We start from the raw sequence: 19,545 nt of genomic DNA on the forward strand, positions 1-19,545 counted from the left end.
AACCCTACGGATCACTGGATCAGAGTCTTCCTACTATGCCCCCTGGAACCCAGGCAGCGTTTTGGTCACCGCGGCTCTGCACCACTCTGAGGGAGCAAGCAGGAGGTCTGTACCAGGAGGCCCTCATATTAAACCACACTATCTGCTCTCTTCTCAAAGCCAGCTAGTCCTTATCGGTCCGATCCTTACTGGTTTGTTCAGCTAGGTACAGTTTGGGTCCTCAGAAACGGGACCCCAAGCTTGAGCGAGCATCAGAATCACCTGAGGCATGTTACCTAGGGTTTCAGGGCTCCAGAAGTTCTGGATGCAGGAAGTCTAAGACGGGGTTTCCCAGAGGAGTCATGATCTGCCTGCTCTGGGTGTGCTGCCTTAGGTAATCACTAGACGAAATAATCACCTACAGAACAGCCTTGATCAGAACAAGCCCAAACCCTTCCCTTAACTCGGTGCTCCTTTATCCTGGCTGCACACTGGCATCGCTTTACAAGCTTTAACAAAGTCAGCGCTCGGGCCCCACCTAGGCCAATGAAGTCAGAAACGCTGGGGTGGAGCCCAGGCACCAGCGTGTTTTTGAGGCTTCCCAGGCAATTCTAAGGGACAGTGACAACTGAGAACCTTTCTGCCCAAGGCCTCTATCAGTTCTCAGCAGCAACTTTTCTACTTCCCCAGTTCTCGTTCTCCAAGCCAATTCCCATTCTTCTAACCAGTGGCTCAGATTTATTTGGTTGGGGAAACAAAGTGGGAGAGGAAGGGGCCATTAGCATTTTTCTAAAGCCCAAGGTGATTCCAATGTACAGCCAGGGTGGGGGCCCACTCTCCCCAGCTCCTTCCCAAGCCTACTTTAGCCTGTCCCCTCAGCCTCTCCTGAGTCAGAGAGAAAGAACAGAAGAAAGAGAAGACCAAGGGTGAACCCCTGAAGAGCCTTGAGGATCCAACCAATACAGAGCTCTACCCTCTGCCTGCAGAGGAAGGTTTGTGCCGAAGTTCATGTCGGCCCTACCCCAGAAAGAATCCAAGGCTCTGACTCCAGCCTATGCAGTGTGTGAATGTGGGACGTGAAGTGGAAGCTTCCTCACCTCCAACCTAAAGTGGCTCTTGAGAAAACTCCTCTGAGCAAGTACCTAGCTGCCAAGTAGAAAGTGTGAAGGGCAGAAATCAGTTGCGGGCCCAGCATCTGCCTATTCCGCTTCATTAGCCACAAGTACGTGAAGTCAGTGGTCGGGTATCAGAAGAAGCTGCACAAGGACACATGGCCCAAGCTCTCAGACAAACACGCAGAGATCCAAAGTCCTCTACAGCCCACAAGCGGCTCCAGGAGACCCGGGGTGAGCTCTCTGCCCTCCCTCGTGCCTAGCCCACAGTGGGCCCAGCCCTCACCCAACCCTGAGAGCCAAAGGCACACAATGCCCTTCTCCGCCAAGCCAAATCTAGAGCCACATCTCCTGTTTGTGCATCCAGCTGCCATTTATTGAAGCACCTACTACGTGCAAGTCACTAGGGCCAAGCATCGGGGACACACCTGATCCCCGAAGACCAGCGGTCTGTTCCCAGAGGGGCCTGAGTATGTGCTGCTGGCTGACTGGCACAGTGTGGGCAGACCTCCTGTGAAGACACAGGAAGTAAGAGCTCCTGTTCATGAAAGGCAAAAACAAAACAAAAACAAAAAAAAACTAGACCAAAGATCGTAGATCACAGGGCAGGCAAGCACAGACAGGACAAGGCAGGAGCAGAAGCGTCCAACACGGCTAACAGTGGCCGAAGCAGGCTGGCTTTCAAGAAAGAACGGTCAGGTGGGGCTGCACTTGGGGACACCTCGCTCTGACTCTGCCTAGGGAAAAGTTCCCCTGTCTGGCAAAGAGGAAGAAGGGTCTCAGCTCTCCTTTCTTTAAAAATAAACTTTTCCAATGTTTATTTTATTTTTGAGAGAGAGAGACACACACACACAGCATGAGCGGGGGGAGGGTCAGAGAGTGAGGGAGACACAGAATCAGAAGCAGGCTCCAGGCTCCAAGCTGTCCGCACAGAGCCTGATGCAGGGCTCAAACTCACGAACCGCGAGATCATGACCTGACCCAAAGTCAGACGCTCAACCGACTGAGCCACCCAGGCGCCCCTCAGCTCTCCTTTCTGATCCCTGGAACACTAAAACCACTTTTAAGTCATCCAAAGGTGGAATGGAAAGTAAAGTTTTTAGAAATTAATAAGATGCATATGACTGAATAGAATTTGCAGTAGGACACACCATTTGTGACTAACAGTTAAGTGTTAGGTGCCTTGCATTCTCATAGATATCATCTAACTTAATGTGACAGAGTAGGTGTATTATCTTTATCTTTTTTTAAGTTTTATTTATTCAAGGAATCTCTACACCACAGATGGGAGTCGAACCCACGACCCCAAGATCAAGAGTCACATGCTCTTCTGACTGAACCAGCCAGGCACCCCAGTCTTTATCTCATAATTGAGAAAACTGAGGCCACTCAGGCAGTGTGCAGCTCCAAAACTTGTATACACCGCAGCACGCCATGCTGTCCCTATTGTATGCAAGGATGTGGGACTGTGAGCGAGATGATCTCCCCCTGGGGTGATGGGGCTTCTGGCTGCAGAAAACTGGGGCAGTCCTCTAAGAACTCTGAAAAGCCAGAATAATCAGCTCTAGGAGGGGCCATCTGCACACTTCTCTGGTTAGGAAAAGTAACAATTTATAGTACCCTGGCGGGAGGGACAGCAAGGTGTTTTCAGAACTCCTAATTCATTTATTCCTTTATTCATTCATTCATTCAGCCAGCCAGCCAGAGAACAAGTATGTACTGAGCACTGACTGTGCTCCAGGCCTTGTACAGACCCAGTCCTCAGCCTTTACAGAAAAGTGAACATGGACAATTATAAGAACTGGGTGATGGGGCGCCTGGGTGGCTCAGTAGGTTAAGTGACTGACTCGATTTCGGCTCAGGTCATGATCTCACAGTTCATGGGATTGAGCCCCTCATCGGGCTCCATACTGAGCATGGAGCCAGCTTGGGAATCTCTCTCTCCCTCTCTCTTCTCTGCCCCACCCCTTGCTCACACACTTTTGTGTGAGTTCTCTCTCCCTAAAAGTAAATAAACTTAAAAAACAGAAAAACCCTGAGCCTGGGTGGCTCAGTTGGTTAAACGACTGACTTCAGCTCAGGTCATGATCTCACGGTCTGTGAGTTCAAGCCCCGCGTCAGGCTCTGTGCTGACAGCTCACAGCCTGGAGCCTGCTTTGGATTCTGTGTCTCCCTCTCTCTCTGCTCCTCCCCTGCTCGCTCTCTGTCTCTCAAAACTGAATGAACATTTTAAAAAAAACTTTTTTTTGAAGAAAAGATAGTTTAAAAAAGAATAAAAACTGGGTGCTGTGAAAGTCACTGTGAGGCAACCCATCCAGTCTAGGGCAGCGAAGGGGGTGCAGGTGGGCACCAGGACCACCGTTACCTGGACTGAGCACAGGGAGGCTCATGCTGGGGTTGGGGGATGGGAGGACAAACTCCTGGCAGAGAGGAAAGCACGTGATTACCCAGGCAATAAAATCAGCAATGAGTGAAGTCACCCACGCATAGAAAAAACTTACTTAAGCAATAATCAGTAAATGATTTCAAGGTCTATTCGCAATAGTAGCCTATCTAGCATTGCAGTTCATCAGCAGTTCTAAAGGAAAACTATATCTATAGAGGGACAGTAAGCCACCATGACGGGAGCAGAATTTATTTGCTTTCCTGAAATGGTCACTGTTTGAACAGAACAGGATTAAAGTATGGTAAAAATATAGATCAAGCCTCTAGGAGATAGAGACTCCATTATACAGATGAGGAACCTGAGACTAATAATTTGACCTGATTCCATGCTCTTAACCACCACACATTCCTGCCTCCCAAAGGGATGAGTTCAAGGGAGAGAGATGCTGACCCAAGCACTCTACCCAACCATGGAGAAGACGTGACTGTCGGGTATGGATTCTTCATCCAACTTTTCCAGAAATATACCCCCAAACCAGCCTAAGGAGGACTGAAGTCTTCCCCATAAACCCCTCCCTCAACCTCGGTCCCTCCCTCTAAGAACCACACTTCCTGTCTACAGAATCAGTCTTCTGGAAAGTATATCTACATTCCCTTCCTTTCCCTTGACTAATATCCACTCTACCACTCCACTGAAGAGGGACAGTTTTCCTGACCTGTTATTTGTCAATTCCAAATGGCATTCCATTCCTTATCTTACTTAACAGTTCCTCAACAAAGGCTACTTTTGAGAGTAAACCCATCCCCCTTGGGTGTGCTGCCTCTGCTTTTCCCCACAGTAACCACACTGCAATAGAATAGTTTATTGATGTGTCTCTACCATCAAGTCGGAGCCAAATGAGGACAGACTGAGTAACAGTCACTTCTGGATCCCTAGGCCTCGCCCAGAAGTAGGCATATAGTAGATACTCAGGTTTCACTGGATGAATAAACAATCTCTCTGAAATCTGACTCTACCCTCACTGCCCTGAAATTTCCCTCTCCAGAGTACGGTGACTTCCTGTTGATATATCCAAGCAACCGCCCTCCTTATCTAGCTTGGCCTCTTAGCAGATTGGACACCGTTGGCCACCAACTCCTTCTCAAATTGCTCTCTTTTACTCACCAACTCCCATTTCCCTCTTATCTCTCTGGACGCTTCTTCTCCTTGTTGTGGAGTATTTATCCTTCAGTGTTGGCATTCCTGAGATGCTAACCTCGCCCCTTTCCTCCTCTCTTGCTACATCCGGTCAAGATCATCTCATCTGCTACTGTGATTTCAATGACCACCTCTACACCGAGGATTCACGAAAGTATATCACCAGCCCAACCACCGTAATTTCATATGCATATGAATATACAACCACCTACTGGACGTCAGCAGACACAAATTCAACCTATCCAAAACTGATCAATTTCTCTTAACCTACTGCTCCTTCAGTCTGACTCCCTGTAAGTAACTGGCATCACCATCCACCCAGTTGCCCGAGACAGAAACGTGGTCATCTTATCATCCTCAACCTCCACCCATATCCATCTAATCAGTGTCTAAGTCTTAACCAGTCTCCTCATCTCTCATCCCATGACTCTAATCCAAGCCCCTATCCTCCCTCACTGGGATCATGGCAATAGCTTCCTAAGTGGTCTCCCTGCTTTTAGTTCTGCAAACTGAAGTCAGAGTAATCTTTCTAAAAATCACAAATTCTACAATTTAATCACAAACAACACAAGTCACTCTCTGCTTTACTCTCAGAGGTTTTTTTTTATTACCATAGGAGAAAGCCCACCAAACTCCTTAATATGGTTTGTACAACAGATTGTATTTTCCAAAGATGTCTCAACAACATTTCCCAACGCACATGCTTTTCATACAATGTGACTGTAACACTCTGCCCATCAAGAGATAGGGTCTGTGCCCCTTCTTTTAAGAAGAGATATTCTTCTGTGAATGTTTCTACCTACAGCGTTCAGCAGGAAAGACACCCTGTGACCTCAGAGGCTAGGTCATAAAAGGCACAGCTTCCACTCTGGTTGCTGACATACTCCGTTCTGGAAGCCTTCAGCTGCCAAGTAAACAGTTTGATTGCTCTGGGGCCGCCATTATGTGAGGAGACTCAACATAGTCCCTATGGAGGGACCACTTGGAAAGACACATCTAACACAACACGAAGAGAAAAAGATGCCCAGCTAGCCCCCATCTTATTCAGCATCCCCTCGTTCTAGCTCCTGCCACCATCTGACTACCACCACACAAGACCCTGAGCCAGCACTGCCCCAGTTACCCCTTCCAAAATTCCTGAGCTACAGAAACCATAAAAGAAAACAGCTGTGGGGCACCTGGCTGGCTCAGTCAGAACATGCAACTCTTAATCTCGGGGTCATGAGTTCAAGCCCCACATTGGGTGTAGAGATTACTTTAAAATAAATAAATAGGGGAGCCTGGGTGGTTCAGTCAGTTAAGCGTCTGACTCTTGGTTTCAGCTCAGGTCATGATCTCACAGTTTGTAGGTTTGAGCCCTGCATCGGGCTCCATGCTGACAGCACAGAGCCTGCTTGGGATTCTCTCTCCCTGTCTCTCTGACCTTCCCCAGCTGTTTCTCTCTCTCTCAAAATAAATAAATAAACCTAAATAAATAAACAAACAAACAAACATAAATAAATAAATAAATAAATAAATAAATAAATAAAATGACTATTATTCTATGTCACTAGATGATTTATTATAGAACAATAATAACTACAACTAATAAAGCCCTGAACAAACTATCCTACCATTTCCACCCACCTCTGCAGGCCAGCTGTCAACATTTCCTACCTTAACCTCAGTATTGCAGCCCACCCTGAGCTCCTTTACTGAAAGGAGTCTCAAAAACGTCCTTCTTTCTTGTCTTCAGAGTTTTCATACCTCTTGTTCTTGCTGCCTGAGATGCAACTCCACCCTCTTTTGGTTAATTCCTCATTCAGGTGTCAGCCTAAACTTCCTTACAGAGTTTCTACACTCCTAGGCTAGCCTAGGTCTGCTCCCATGGCTCCCTGTGCCTAAGAAATCACAACACTCATTATAATCCATTGTAACCTTGCGTTGGGTTGCCCACCCTGCCAGCCCCCAGCATGCTCACGCACACGCATTTGCTCACCCACACAGTGAGAGCTCCAGGAAGACAATGATCAGTGCTGGGAAAATAAACATTCAACAAGTATTTACGAAGCACTTGCCTATCTCCAGCCCCATCTCTTTACTGAGCTCCAAATGGGCACATCCACCTCCTATCCTACAAATTTCAAATTCAACATGATTCCATCCTCCCCATCCCTGTAAACGATGCCACCACCTACCAACTGCCCAAACCAGAAACCTCAGCTTTTCATCCAAGGAATAGTTATCAAGCTCCTCTCTTGGTTTCTTTGCTGGGGATACAGTGGATCCTAAGACAGGCTTAGCCCCTGGGATACAACATTTACAAGCTGGTGGGTGTTTTCCTCATCACCTACCTCTCTCTCTTACACCAGACATCCCAATAAGTATTACTGGTTATACTGATTATACCTCCTAAATTGCTCTCCTATCTATCCTTTCCTGGAGACGTCATCTCCTAAGTAAGCCACAGCCCCGCTGCCACTGCCCTCATTTGGGCTTTTGTCATTTCCTGCCTGGATTGCCACAAGAGCTTCCTAACTTGTGGAATAAAATCTTAACTCCCTAGAACATGAGCGTCGTGTTCTAGCCGCTTGCCTCCTTTTGTCCCCTCACATCCCACAATCGCCCCCGCGCACCCCACACTCCATTCTTTTTCTCACCTTTGTGCTTTACATTGCCTTTCCCTGTGCCTAGAATGTCCTTGCCCCTTCTTCATTCAACATATTTATTGAGTACCTAGCAGATGCCAGGCACTGTTCTAGATGCTGGATATTCGGCCATGAGCAAAACAAAGTGCTTACTTTCATGGTGTTTACACTCTAGAGGGAAAGATAGACAACAGACAAGTAAACAATTAATGTCAGGTGGTGACAGGTGCTATCAAGAAAAACAAAACAGGATGGGAAACTGAGAGTGACCATGAGAGACAGGAGAAGTCTCTGGCAAAGTAACGTCTGTACAAAGACCCGAGTGGACTGAGGGGATGAGCTCTGAGGACATCTGAGAAAGAGCCTTCTCAGCAGAAGGAATGATAAAGTACAAAACTCCCAAAGCAGGAACAGGCCAGGCAAACTGGAAGAAAAGCAAGAAAGCCGGTGTAGCTCCACAGAGAGAGTGAGGGGGAGAGAGGTCTGAGAGAAGTCAGATGGAGCACGCCTTGTAGGCCACGGCCAGTGGGCGCTTCAGCCACCCCTTGACGCCATTTCATCCTTCAGCGTTGAATACAGACATCTCCTGAGTAGGGCCCACCCCACCCGCTCCCAGCACTTACCCATATGAAGTGTGTAATTGACTACTTCCTGTCTCCTCCACCACACCATGAGTGTCCTGCTCTACCTTTCAGCTCCGTATTTTATAAAACCCATCACGTTCAGTAAATTTGTCTCCAGTAGTCAAAACTTTCTCCCTTGGCTCTGATTCCATGCCCTGAGAGCAATCCCTGATTCCTCGATGGGTTTCCTAGCGACTATGGCATTAAGAAGCCTTGACAGTGAACCCACACCTTCTGGTCATTAGAAATTATGCTAATGATGTATGCTCATCATTGTACATTCCTAGGCTGCCATCATCATTTACACATCAGTCTCTGTTTTAAGTATGACTCAGTTGATGGGACAGTGACCGACTCTAGGTCATGATGACCCAAGGAGGGCGCTGCTCATGGAAAGGCCACATAATCAGCCTAGCAGAAGCTCCAGATGCCCCTCTACTCATCCCTCAGCTCATCTTCCCTATTTCAGATGGAAACCCCATCACCGCCCCCCTGTCCAAGCTTGAATTCTTAGCATCACCTCTGAGAACTGCCCCCCACCACCACACACACCCATCCAGAAGTCCTAGAAACCCTGCCTTATTACTACTTTTCTATCCACCCCCTCATCTCTGGTCCAAAGGCTTTGCTCACCAGCCTTCAAGTGGACTCAGGTGTCCACTCCCTAAACCGCTGTGCCTACCTTCTGATTCTCACACTTGCCAAAAACACTCCACCTGGCCACCAGTGTTCTTCTTCCAAGCAAATCTAATTTCACTTCCCCACTTGCAATCAACAACTTCCCACTTTCCAGATAAAGTCTAACCTGTGTGGGCAATGTATAAACCAGTCTTGGAGCTGGCCTTGGGCTACGTTTCCAGTCTCTGCCTTCTCACCCTCTCCCACCCTGCATTCCAGCCATACCAACCACCTGGAAATCTCTGAACATTCCATGCCTGTCTGCACCTCCACATCTTGTCACACAGCAGTTCCCTCAGTGAGAAGTGTCCTAGGAGACAGCTCCGTATCTTTCCAAAATTCAGTTCAGACATCATGGTCTCTGTGACATCCTCCTATAAGCCCTCTTCCCCAAATGAAGAAAATTGTCCTGCTTTCTCCTACAGTGTCTCTATCACCACATTTCCTACATTGCATGACAATTATTGGTTAACCTATCTGTCTCTCTCCTTGACTAGGAGTTCTTGGATGGCAAAGTCCAGACTTTATTCTTCTTTGCTTCCCAGCATTCATTGGAATATCTAGCGCAGAGAATGCTCTAAATGTTCCGTGAATGAATGAAAGTTCTGTATTAAATCCCTATTCTCGCTAAGTTCAAAGATTCAGCCTCAGTCCTCACTTTGCGCATACATTGTTGGCATATATTTGACAACTTTGGTGGAGTGACAAGGACACCAGACCTGTGCCTGAAGGAGGGCTCAGTAGTGGCAAGACATTGGGCAAGTGCAGGGATGGTTTACTTCCAGGCCACTCTGCAGATGAAGTGAGGCTGTGAAAACCATAAATCATGACTCAAGTGTAACATATTAATGATTATTGTGTTTAAAATTTCTTTCTTGGCTGCTTCTAGGCCTTTTGCTCTACCTTTCTCCTGAATGGCTATGGCTAGATAAACAAGATATTAAGATAAACAAGATATTACTGCATAGGTAGTGTATGGACAGAATGTTCATGTATTGGGTGCTCGTTAGACAATGGTTGAAGGAAGAAACTCATGAATCATATGTCCCTAAATTCTTAATTACAATCTTGGTTGCCCTTTTGAACCTTCTTCCAGATCTCTAGGTCCCTCTGAAGTAATTAAAGACAGAACAAAGTCCTGGAAGCAGCCAAAAGAGAATAATTTCAAACATAATAATCACCAATACATTACACCTGAGTCATGATTTATGGTTTCCACCAAATCTCACTTCATCCACACAGTAGCCCAGAAGTAAAACAGTTACTGCACCCTGCCTAGGGTCACGCAGGCTCAAACACAGATCTGGTGTATCTGTCACTCCATCAGAATCATGTTATATATATGCCATAAATCCATGCACAAAACTGTATCTTTTGATTAACTGGGGAGCTCTGCGGACAAATCATAACTGTGGCTACTCTGCCCATATCCTTACAAGGGTGTACCTGCATGTGTATGTGCACCCAACTGTAGGGTCTGAGGACATCTCTGTCCCCAATTAGACACAGCAAATTAAAAAGGGGTGACTGACGCCTGGGCGGCTCAGTCAGTTGAGCGTCCGACTTCAGCTCGGGTCACGATCTCAAGGTTCATGGGTTCGGGCCCCACATCGGGTTCTGTGCTGACAGCTCAGAGCCTGCAGCCTGTTTCAGAATCTGTGTCTCCCTCTCTCTCTGCCCTTCCCTCACTCACGCTCTGTCTCTGTCTCAAAAATAAATAAACATTTTTTAAAAAGGGGTGGCTGATGGAGGTAGGCACAATGCCAGAGTCAAGGAACAACAGCTGTCAGACATGACACAGATGGAACTCATAAAGAATGAAACTGCTGAACTAAAGTCAGGCCAGCACCCTGGAAGCTCCTGAAGAAGTCAACACTCGTCCCCGCCCCAGCGGCCTGAGGCCTCATAGTCATATAAGAATTGAGATGTGTAATGGTGACTCTGAGTCACCAAAAGAAATGTCAAGTTATGAAGGCAGGCAGACATATCATTGGTTTTAAAGAGATTTCAACAGAGATGGTTAAAATTATTGGATTCTAGTACTTCAAGTGATGCAGCCATCTTGGAAATTTTGCTTGGAATAATCCCTACACCACACAAGATACATAACAGTATGCCCACACTGGAGAGCGCCTCAAGACTGACAGATCCTAAAATTAGTTTCCCCAGTAAGTCAACTGTAAATGACGCAAGAGACATTACAGATCACATCTGAGACCTCAAGGGAAAGCCTCCTTCTTGTAACAAGAGACAGTGCCCTCCTCCCCTCCCTGATTGTTGCCATGCCTGACAAACATCCCCATACACGAAGAGGAGTCCAAGCCACAAGCACGGACGCACAAAGCACAAGGGGGCCCCATGGAGACACCCAGGACTCCGCACAACAGTCAAAGGGGGGAGGCTGGAGAGGAAGCTGAGAAATAAGATGGGACAGTGGAGAAACCTCGAGAAAAGAGGACACAAAGCCGACTGGAGAGGATTGATTCAGGGAGCAACTACACCTGGTACAAAATGCCCACACTCCGCAGCCACCACTGCTGGGGAAGGTGCCCCTTAAAATGACAGAATTTCAAAGCTTCTCCACATTAGGGGTGTGGGAAGGGTCTCCAAGATTTCAGGTGACGAGGGCATTTTTCCAAAACAGAGGCCCCTGGGGGATGGGGCTATAGCCGATCAGCTTCTCGGGACCTCCAAAGTGGCTTTGCTGAATGTATAGGCTTAAATACATTATTTATGAGACAGAGCAAAAGTCAGGGTAGATTGAAATGACAGTTTTAAGAATCTGGCCCACAGAAAAACTCGTATAAACAATAAGATATTCATTGGCGCATTACCTGTGTGACTAACAAATTAGAACCCGCTTAAATGGCCACTAAGAGGACTGATTTGTTAAATAAACAATACATCCTTGACATTAACATGGAATAACATAAATAATTTTTTTTTTTAAATAGATCCCTAAGTAGAAAATGTCACTGGTAAATTCTGGGAATAAAGCACAAACTGAATTATATGTGTACCATGATCCCATATTTTAAAAACAAAACAACTACCTCTCTCAAAATAAACTTTACAAAAAATAAAAACAGAAGAAAACTACATTTTTTTTTAACTACACTTCTTAAAGGAACAAGAAAAAGTCAGGAAGGGCATACGAACTGCTAGTGGGGCTACCGTGGGAAAGTGGGGAAGAGGTGAAGTGTTCTCTTTATTGTTGCTTGTTTTTACACGTTGCTACCATTTGAATTTTCACACGAAACCCACACTAATTTAAAGACAACAAGAGGGGGCGCCTGGCTGGCTCAGTCGGCAGAGCATACAACTCTTTTTTTTTTTCTAACGTTTACTCATTTTTGAGAGATGGAGAGAGACAGAGCATGAGCAGGGGAGGGGCAGAGAGAGAGGGAGACACAGAATCCGAAACAGGCTCCAGCCTCCGAGGTGTCAGCACAGGGCCCGACGCAGGGCTCGAACCCCCAGGCCCCGAGATCCTGACCTGAGCCCAAGCACTTAACCGACTGAGCCACCCACTTGCCCCAGAGCATACAACTCTTGATCTAGGAGTTGTAAATTCAAGCCCCACGTTGGGTGTAGAGATTACTTAAAAATAGAATCTTTTTTTTTTAATAATAAAATGAAAACAAGAGTGTATGTTGGATGCATTCGCTTCCAGCTCCTTTCTCACTGGCTTACTGGACTCACATCCCAGCCTCTGCCCTGGCGCTCCAGCCCACACCTCCTGCCCTGGCCCCACTTACAGATACAGGCAGCAGCCAGCAGGCGCCCAGCCGCATAGGGGGCAAAGCAGCTCGGGAAGATGGGCTGCACCATGTAGTTGGCAAAGGTGATGGCAATAATGGCCTGGCTGGTGGGCTCAATGATGAGGAGCGAGGTCCACAGTCGGATGAAGGCAAGGAATCCCCCGAAGGCCTCGAGGATGTAGGCATAGCTGGCTCCAGATTTCTTAATGGTGGTGCCCAATTCCGCATAACAAAGGGCCCCAAAGACGGAGAAGAGGCCCCCAACAGCCCAGATGACCAGGGAGAGGCCAAAAGAGGCACTGTACATGAGCACGCCCTTGGGGGAGACAAAGATGCCCGAGCCGATCATGTTCCCCACAATCAGGCACACGCCATTAAGCAGCGAGATCTCCTTCTTCAGCTTTACCTGCTCAGACCCTGAGCTGGCTTCATCGCCCAAAGGGGAGGCATCCCCCTCTTGCTGGGAGGCCACTTCATATTTAATGCCGTCAGCCATGGTGGAAGGAGAAGAAAGCCGTCACCAGCTTCTTGGCATCGCCCTCTAAGGAAGAAAGATGAAGATATAACTCAGGTGGCTGGCAATTACCTAAAACTCTTGCCTATGGTGGTCAACAGGGACAATATCCGGCCCACCATCTCAGAGAGCTCACTCTGGCCTCCCATCTCCCATTAACCTCTTCTTCTCCAGCTGGCTCCTTGAAACAACCCCAAGTGGAATTTTTAAGAGAAGGCACTCATTCTCTAGAGAGAAAGCAGCATTTCTCCTCATTAGGAGGGTGCTGCCCCCCAGATTTCCAAAATAGAACATTAAATCCTGGTTCTATCGGACTCTGCTGGGATACAAGGCAATTTGGCAGTCCCCAGGTATAACCTTCCTGATTTGAGCCTGTGTTTTTTAGCCTTGCCCCAAAAAAGCCTGTCTCCCTTCCAATTCCAGTCTCACCTGTTACCTGTGCTGAGCTGCAACATTAGGAACCAACCTTGCAAGCAGCCTCTCTGTGGGTTCCCCTCACAAACTTCTCTCCTCCCCAAGGACACTGACTCTGGCAAACCTAAAGGCTTCATGGACCTCTTGCCGGAAACCTACAACCATCCCCTTGCTCAGGGAGCATCTCTTAACCACCCTGAGGTGAAGTCTGCAGTCCTAGCAGAGCCCAAGCAGCCCCACTCCTCTCTGAAAGAAGACAGATTATTGTCCTCTTTTCCTTCCCGGACATCTCTCTCTCGCAGCCCCTAGTGTTCCAGCCTCCTGCTGTCCAATCCCCCACGGCAGCATAGGTGCATCACCCAAAAAGGTATGAATGGGAAAAGGGTGATACAACCTAGGGATGATGGGAGGCAGCTGATGATAGCTCCCCCGCCCAGGAATTGCAGCTGGAGAGCTGAGACCCAAAGACCCAAAGCTGAGGCAAGTAGCTAAAGCGGCAGCAGGTGCCCGAGAGCACTGCAGAGTGGGAGACAGCGGAGAGGAAGAGAGGAGAGACTGGCGGACCAAGTGGAGAGGTGCTAGGGCCTGGGGCACTGGGGAGAGGAAGTGATTGGACAGTGCAAAGCAGCACAGGGGGTGGGCGAGGGGAGGAGGTTGCTGAGGGGAGGGCGGGAAGCACACTCACTCCCTGAACCTGGGTTCCAGCAGATTCCCGCTGTGGCAGTCCTGGGGAGCCACAGCCTCCAGGCACTATGGCCTGACCACTCCTCCTTTTCAGCCGGCAGTCAGAGGAAAGGCCAGGCAAATGCTTATGGATTTAAATCAAATGGAGAGGTCAAGACGAGAGGAGGGAATGAGGGAGGGGGAGAGGAGTGTTAAGCAACTGTCTGGGTCTAAGGTTCACTGGCCTTTCACATCTGCAAAAGGGGCAGCCTGGAGCTCTTGGCTCAGCACTTTCTGTGATAAGAAGGCGCTCTCTCAGGAATCTCCTTTGTCAGCGCTGCTCCAGGACTGAGGGCCCAGAAGAAATGACAGTCCACTGGGTGCAGTTTCTTTAGCCCCAGGGAAGTTGGCCCTGAGGAAATTAGCTGAGGACGGGGCGGTGGCCTGAGAAGGAATGCACAAGCCTCTGTCCTCCAGGCCCCACCCTAGCCCCACTCCCCCCTCGCCCCAAACAAGAAAGGCAAGGCGGGGAGATTGCACAGGGTGCCACAAAGGCTTGTTGCCCGTGCTGACATTAGAGGAAGTGTAAGTCCAGTCCCCATGCCTCGTGATGGGCCTCGTAAGAGAAGAACTCTGCACACTTCCCTTAAAGCAAAGGATGGCTGCCCCCAAATTTGAGCCACGACCTCAAAGCTGAGCCTCAATCTACTTCCAAGGCAACAAGGTCAAGAAATGAAGCTCTGGGGTGCATTCGGTTAAGCGTCTGACTCTTGATTTCAGCTCAGGTCATGATCTCATGTTCATGGGTTCGAGCCCTGCATCTGGCTCTATGCTGACAGCAGTGCAGAGCCTGCTTTGGATTCTCTCTTTCTGCCGCTCCCCTGCTTGCTCATTCTCTCTCTCTCTCTCTCTCTCTCTCTCTCTCTCTCTCTCTGCAAATAAGTAAACTTTAAAAAAATTAAAAAGAAAATGAGACTCAAACCTCTGGCTGCATCCCCTCCCCATTCATGTGCCCTCTCATCCTTAAAAAAATAATAATAATTCCTATAAACAACTTCCCCACATACAAGTTTAGTCCAATTTCCTAAAAATATGGGGAACTGAGATTTCATTGAGCTATCTTGCATAGACAGGCCAAGAGCAAAGAAGTTGAGCATTGTTTTGGGAAATCACATATTCTAGCTTCATAGTCCATCTACTTCGGTCTGGTATTCTGGTTCTCTTTTACCAACAGAAATACATCCTATCCATCCTGAAATCTGCCGGTCCCTTCCCACACCCTTTCTAACCCTCTTTGGTTAACCTAAGAAGGAAGATCTAAAAATCCCCAGGGTGTGGGGGAGGGTGGCTTATCTCTACCCTACATCTTTGCATTCTGGTGAGCTCGACCTTCCCAGAGATCAAGCTTCTCCTAAGCCATCCTCACAAATACCTAAAATCCCTCCAGAGGAGAGAGTCCTTTTCTTCCAGCAGCCCCCTCAACACTCATGTTAATGATAGCTGTCACCTATGGAACACTTATCAGGTGCCAGACATACTGCTAAGCACTCCAATGCTTGATCTCATCCAAGCTTGCCTGCAGCCCCAAGAGGCACTAAGTCACATGTCGGGGTGCCAAACCAGTGAAGGAGGCAGGTGGGCTCACCAGCAGAGCCCATGCTCTATGCTATCTCCCCTACCTCCCACCAGTTCCAACCGGCCTTCCCCTCAGACAGGAAAAGGCTTCTGATGGTTCCCTAATGAATTACCTGGGGGAGGGTGTGATTAGATTAAACGGAAAGCCTCTGCCATCCTTCAGCCTGATGCCTAGGCTACCTCCTTCCCAGCCTGCTCCTCCCCTTTCTCACCCCTTTGCAGGGATGAGGGGCGACTACAAGTCTTCTTGGCGGCGATGCTATTGCTAGGATGGCCACTGCCTGGCACATAAAAACACATCATGCCGCCTGCCCTTTTAAGACCAAATTTCCTGGCACCAAGGGGTGGGCATATGTCCTAATGGAACATAAAGGAAAGGGATGAAGGAGAGATGAGGAAGGTGGGACAAAGGAAGGGGAAACTGTGGCGGAAAGTAGCGAAGCAGTGTGCAGGGTTTAGTCCCGGGCTGGGGGTATGTGAAAAGTGAAGTCCTTTATCTTGGAATCTTGAGACAGATACCCAGAGGAGGGGGGTGAAACCCACACTCCAGCAGGACAGCACACCCTAGCGGTCTCACTAGGAAGTGCCGCCAGTGGAATCTTCCCTATCTTACTCCTTAGTCTGTGCAAACTGGACAGGGGAGAATGCCCTTCAGAGAAAAGATGCCCCCTCTTAACCACTGCTTAGCATCACAGCCGTGGGCAGGAAGGCACCGTCTTTGGCAGCTCACATTCCTCCCTGAGAGCCTGGCTCTCGGGTAATGCTTCCACCGTTCAGGAGCCTGGGACCAGCAGGACCTCTCCCAAAGGGCTCTCCCACGCCAGGCTTTACAGGGGAAACTTGTACAGTCTGGCACCCCAGGAGATACCGGCCTTCCTGATACACAGCACCCTGTCTTCTTCCTGCCTGAGGTGCATTCATCCCTGAGTACCCAGTGGAGGTTACAGGACAACACTCATAGCCTATGGGTGAAGATTCAGATTCAGGGTTTCAGGGAAAGTGGGCACAGGGCCCACAGCACGCCATGCCTAGCACAGCAGCCAGTGGAGTCCTGGACCCAAACCCTACCTGTGAATGACAAAGCCAAAGCATACTTCTTCCAGGAACGAGAACACAGTTCAGGGTCTTGGCTGTTCTGTCAAGCTCAAGAGCTAAATGAAGAAGACACTTTCTCCGCTAGAGACCCCATGTCCTGCCTTCCTAGCTCCAACTGGTCTGTGTTTCCCCCTCTAACAACAGAAAGAGAAAACACATACACTGTGGTGCAGCCAGATCCCCCCATCACCCCAAGCTGGAAGCTCAGCTCCTCCCTCCCCAGTGCTCCATTTGTTTTTCTATATTCCAGTGAGACTACAATAGTCCCTTTAAAAAAAAAAAAAAAAAAGTGAAACAAGAAAGAAATTGTTTACTCCTGCGGCCAGGGCTCCCATTAGCGTAGGGCTGAAGTCTCTGGGCAGAAAGAGGGCTCTGCCTAGAGAGGGCCGGGGCCAGGGCCAGGGCCGGGAGACAACGGGCTCTTGGGTCTCCGGTTGGCCAATTTGCAGGACGCTCACTCCATCCTCCTCCGGCACTTCCCCTCTGGCCCATAGTCCCTCCTCTCCCACCTCTTACCTGTCCCGTGACCTTTGGGCAGGTGCGAGGAGGAGGGGCTACCCGCAAGCAGGGGGTGGGGGCGGGGGAGGGGAAGGTGCTAGGAAGGGAAGCCAGCTAAGGCTGGAGCTGCAGCAGCTGCTGACTCCGAGGAGCTGAAAAGGCAGAGGGTGACGGGGACCGAAATGGAAAACAGGAAAACACATGTGTGACTCTGGCCGGCAGCGGGGAGGGGCCAGGGGACGGGCTGGAGCTGGGACTGCCCGGTCAGACCCAGAGGACTTCGACGCCTGCTGGCCTCTAGGCACCTTCTCTACTCAATCTCAGCTCCTCCTCTTCCCCACTTCAGCCCCTGAACTTCCTCGTTGCCCTATGTTTACTGAGCACTTAAATTCTCCCAGTGACTGGCAGTCCCCTCCTGGTGCCCTTAACCATTCCCCTGTTCCTGATTCCATGTCCTAGTCATCTCCCGCTCATATATGACCTATCCTTGGTCCTGCAGAGGGCATAGGATCTGTCATTAGGGCACCAGAACTCAGCCCCTATGTAAGGCAAGACACGCCAAGCAAGACTACTTGTGGGGGTACAGCCAAATGCCCAACTGCAAACGCATCCACTCACAGTTCAGGTCCCCAGTTGGTTCAATGGGTGCACGTGTTGCCGGGTAAGAGCCAGCCCTGGCACCCTGAGCAAGCCAGTGAGTTGGCACCCCTTCAGACCCGGCTCATTTAAATATCTGTTGAATGTTTTACTTAGCAGGGGTGGAGGAATACCAATTTTGTTGGGATAAAAACGGTAAGCCTCATTCTTTCCATTCAGAATTAGAGCTTATTATATGAATTCATCACATGCAGCTCTCTGAAGCAGTTTCTCGGTGGGCATATTAAACCATTTAAACTGTAGACAATAGCATAACGCTCTCTCAGGGAAGGGCACTTCACACTGGAGGGCACATTTGCAGAATTCCAGCTGTGACTGCTGCCTTTAGACAACGCTGGCTGGCCGGTCTTGGGGGCCACACCCTGCAACTTCTGCCTGTACCTGCACGTTGCAAAATTATTCTGAAGACAAACAGTCCAGGTAAGCAGTCGTCAAGGATTCTGTCAGTGTATGGGAGCCAATTTACGGTTCACCAAGAGACCCAGACAGAAATCAGAGTTCATTGGCACCAAATGTCAGAATTACCCCAAGGATAATTTAGTGCCCTTTTCTACCCAGGCCGCTGCCCAGCTGGCCTGCCCCTTAATTCCAGTCTGGGGTCAGGCCCAAGTTGCAAATGAGGGAAGTCCTAGGAAGACAGCCCTAGCGCTGCCCCTGATGGCACTGGCCCGTGCACTGTCACTCCACTCAAGCCACAGCGGCCTCCTTGCTGTTGCCACACAACAGACATGCTCCCCTCTCGGAGCTTTCGCAATTGCTGTTCCCTCTGCCTGCGACATTCAGCCCTCCCCCCCACACCCCACCCCGTGATATCGGTCATCCCTTCGCTCACTCCATTCAGGTCTATGCTTAGACACCATACTACCAGAGGCCTTCCCTGAGGAGTCTGTGATGGAGCAACTTCCTCCCTCTGTCGGTCTTCACCCCTTCACCATGCTGGACTTTCTTCAAGGGCACGACCACCCCCAGAGTTCGTCTGTTTGTGGGCGCCTCCCTCACTAGAAGCAAGCACCACCGGGGCGTTCTTCACCCTGTATCCCCAGGGCAGAGCACATGTCGAGAATAATTGCTGGAAGAATACAGGAATGAATAAACAATGCTGTTCCTCCTAGACTGATTTCCCAGCAGCCTGGGCTCTGGGAACGTCCTTGAACTTGCCCTTCTGACCCACTTCTATGCGTCTGTTGCTCTGGCTCCTAAACCAAGCAAGTCGTATCTGGAAGTATTTATTCCTTTTGACAGTAATGGGTTGAAGGAGTGGGAGGTTACCATTTTGTTTTACTGGGAGGCCTAGAATGGTTCGGATTGAACTTGTTTCATTAATGGGAAAACAAAAGGCCCCGCATCTAACGCGCTTTCCCGGATCCGAAAAGCTCTCGGCCGCTTGGTCCCACGTCCAGGCTCAGGTGACCGGTCTGCGCGCTGCGAGAGCAAGATGCGACGGCCGCTCAGCGACGACTAGGCAGAGAGAGGCGAGGCTCAGGTTCAGGAGAACGCAGGCGAGTTCAAGAGTGGAACCGCAAACCCCGTAGGGGACGCCCTCCCGCAGTTCTCCCCTCCCCCATGACCCTGGCCCCACACCCCTCCGCCCCCGCCCAGCCAGCAGGCCGACCTCACCTTTGCCCCTTTCTCCCACACTCCCCAGCCCCCAGCCCCGCCTCGCCTTCCCCTGCCGGCTCCCTTTAGTACCCTCTTTCCCTTGGCCC

General features: G+C 49.3%; 1 protein-coding gene across 7 annotated transcripts in view; it reads right to left on the reverse strand.

The window, feature by feature from the left end:
• The window catches only part of SLC7A7 (solute carrier family 7 member 7), a 36,487-nt gene extending 17,222 nt beyond the window's left edge, over positions 1-19,265 (reverse strand). For 3 of the 7 annotated variants that reach the window (XR_007153343.1, XR_007153342.1, XM_047864385.1), the window contains exons 1-2: positions 17,201-18,564; positions 12,361-12,904 (exon numbers count right to left, since the gene is read on the reverse strand). Coding sequence is in view for 5 of the 7 variants with exons in the window: in XM_047864385.1 (XP_047720341.1) it covers positions 12,361-12,859 (499 nt within the window). In the remaining 2 variants the exon portion in view is untranslated. Of the gene's footprint in view, positions 1-12,360; positions 12,905-13,976; positions 14,331-16,657; positions 16,862-17,200; positions 18,565-18,704 lie in introns of those variants that run through there. The other 4 variants (XM_047864386.1, XM_047864388.1, XM_047864387.1 and 1 more) reach the window with 4 other exon arrangements.
• Between the last annotated feature and the right edge of the window lie 280 nt (positions 19,266-19,545).

The sequence above is a fragment of the Prionailurus viverrinus genome, chromosome B3 (genome assembly GCF_022837055.1).
Source record: "Prionailurus viverrinus isolate Anna chromosome B3, UM_Priviv_1.0, whole genome shotgun sequence".
NCBI lineage: Eukaryota > Metazoa > Chordata > Mammalia > Carnivora > Felidae > Prionailurus > Prionailurus viverrinus.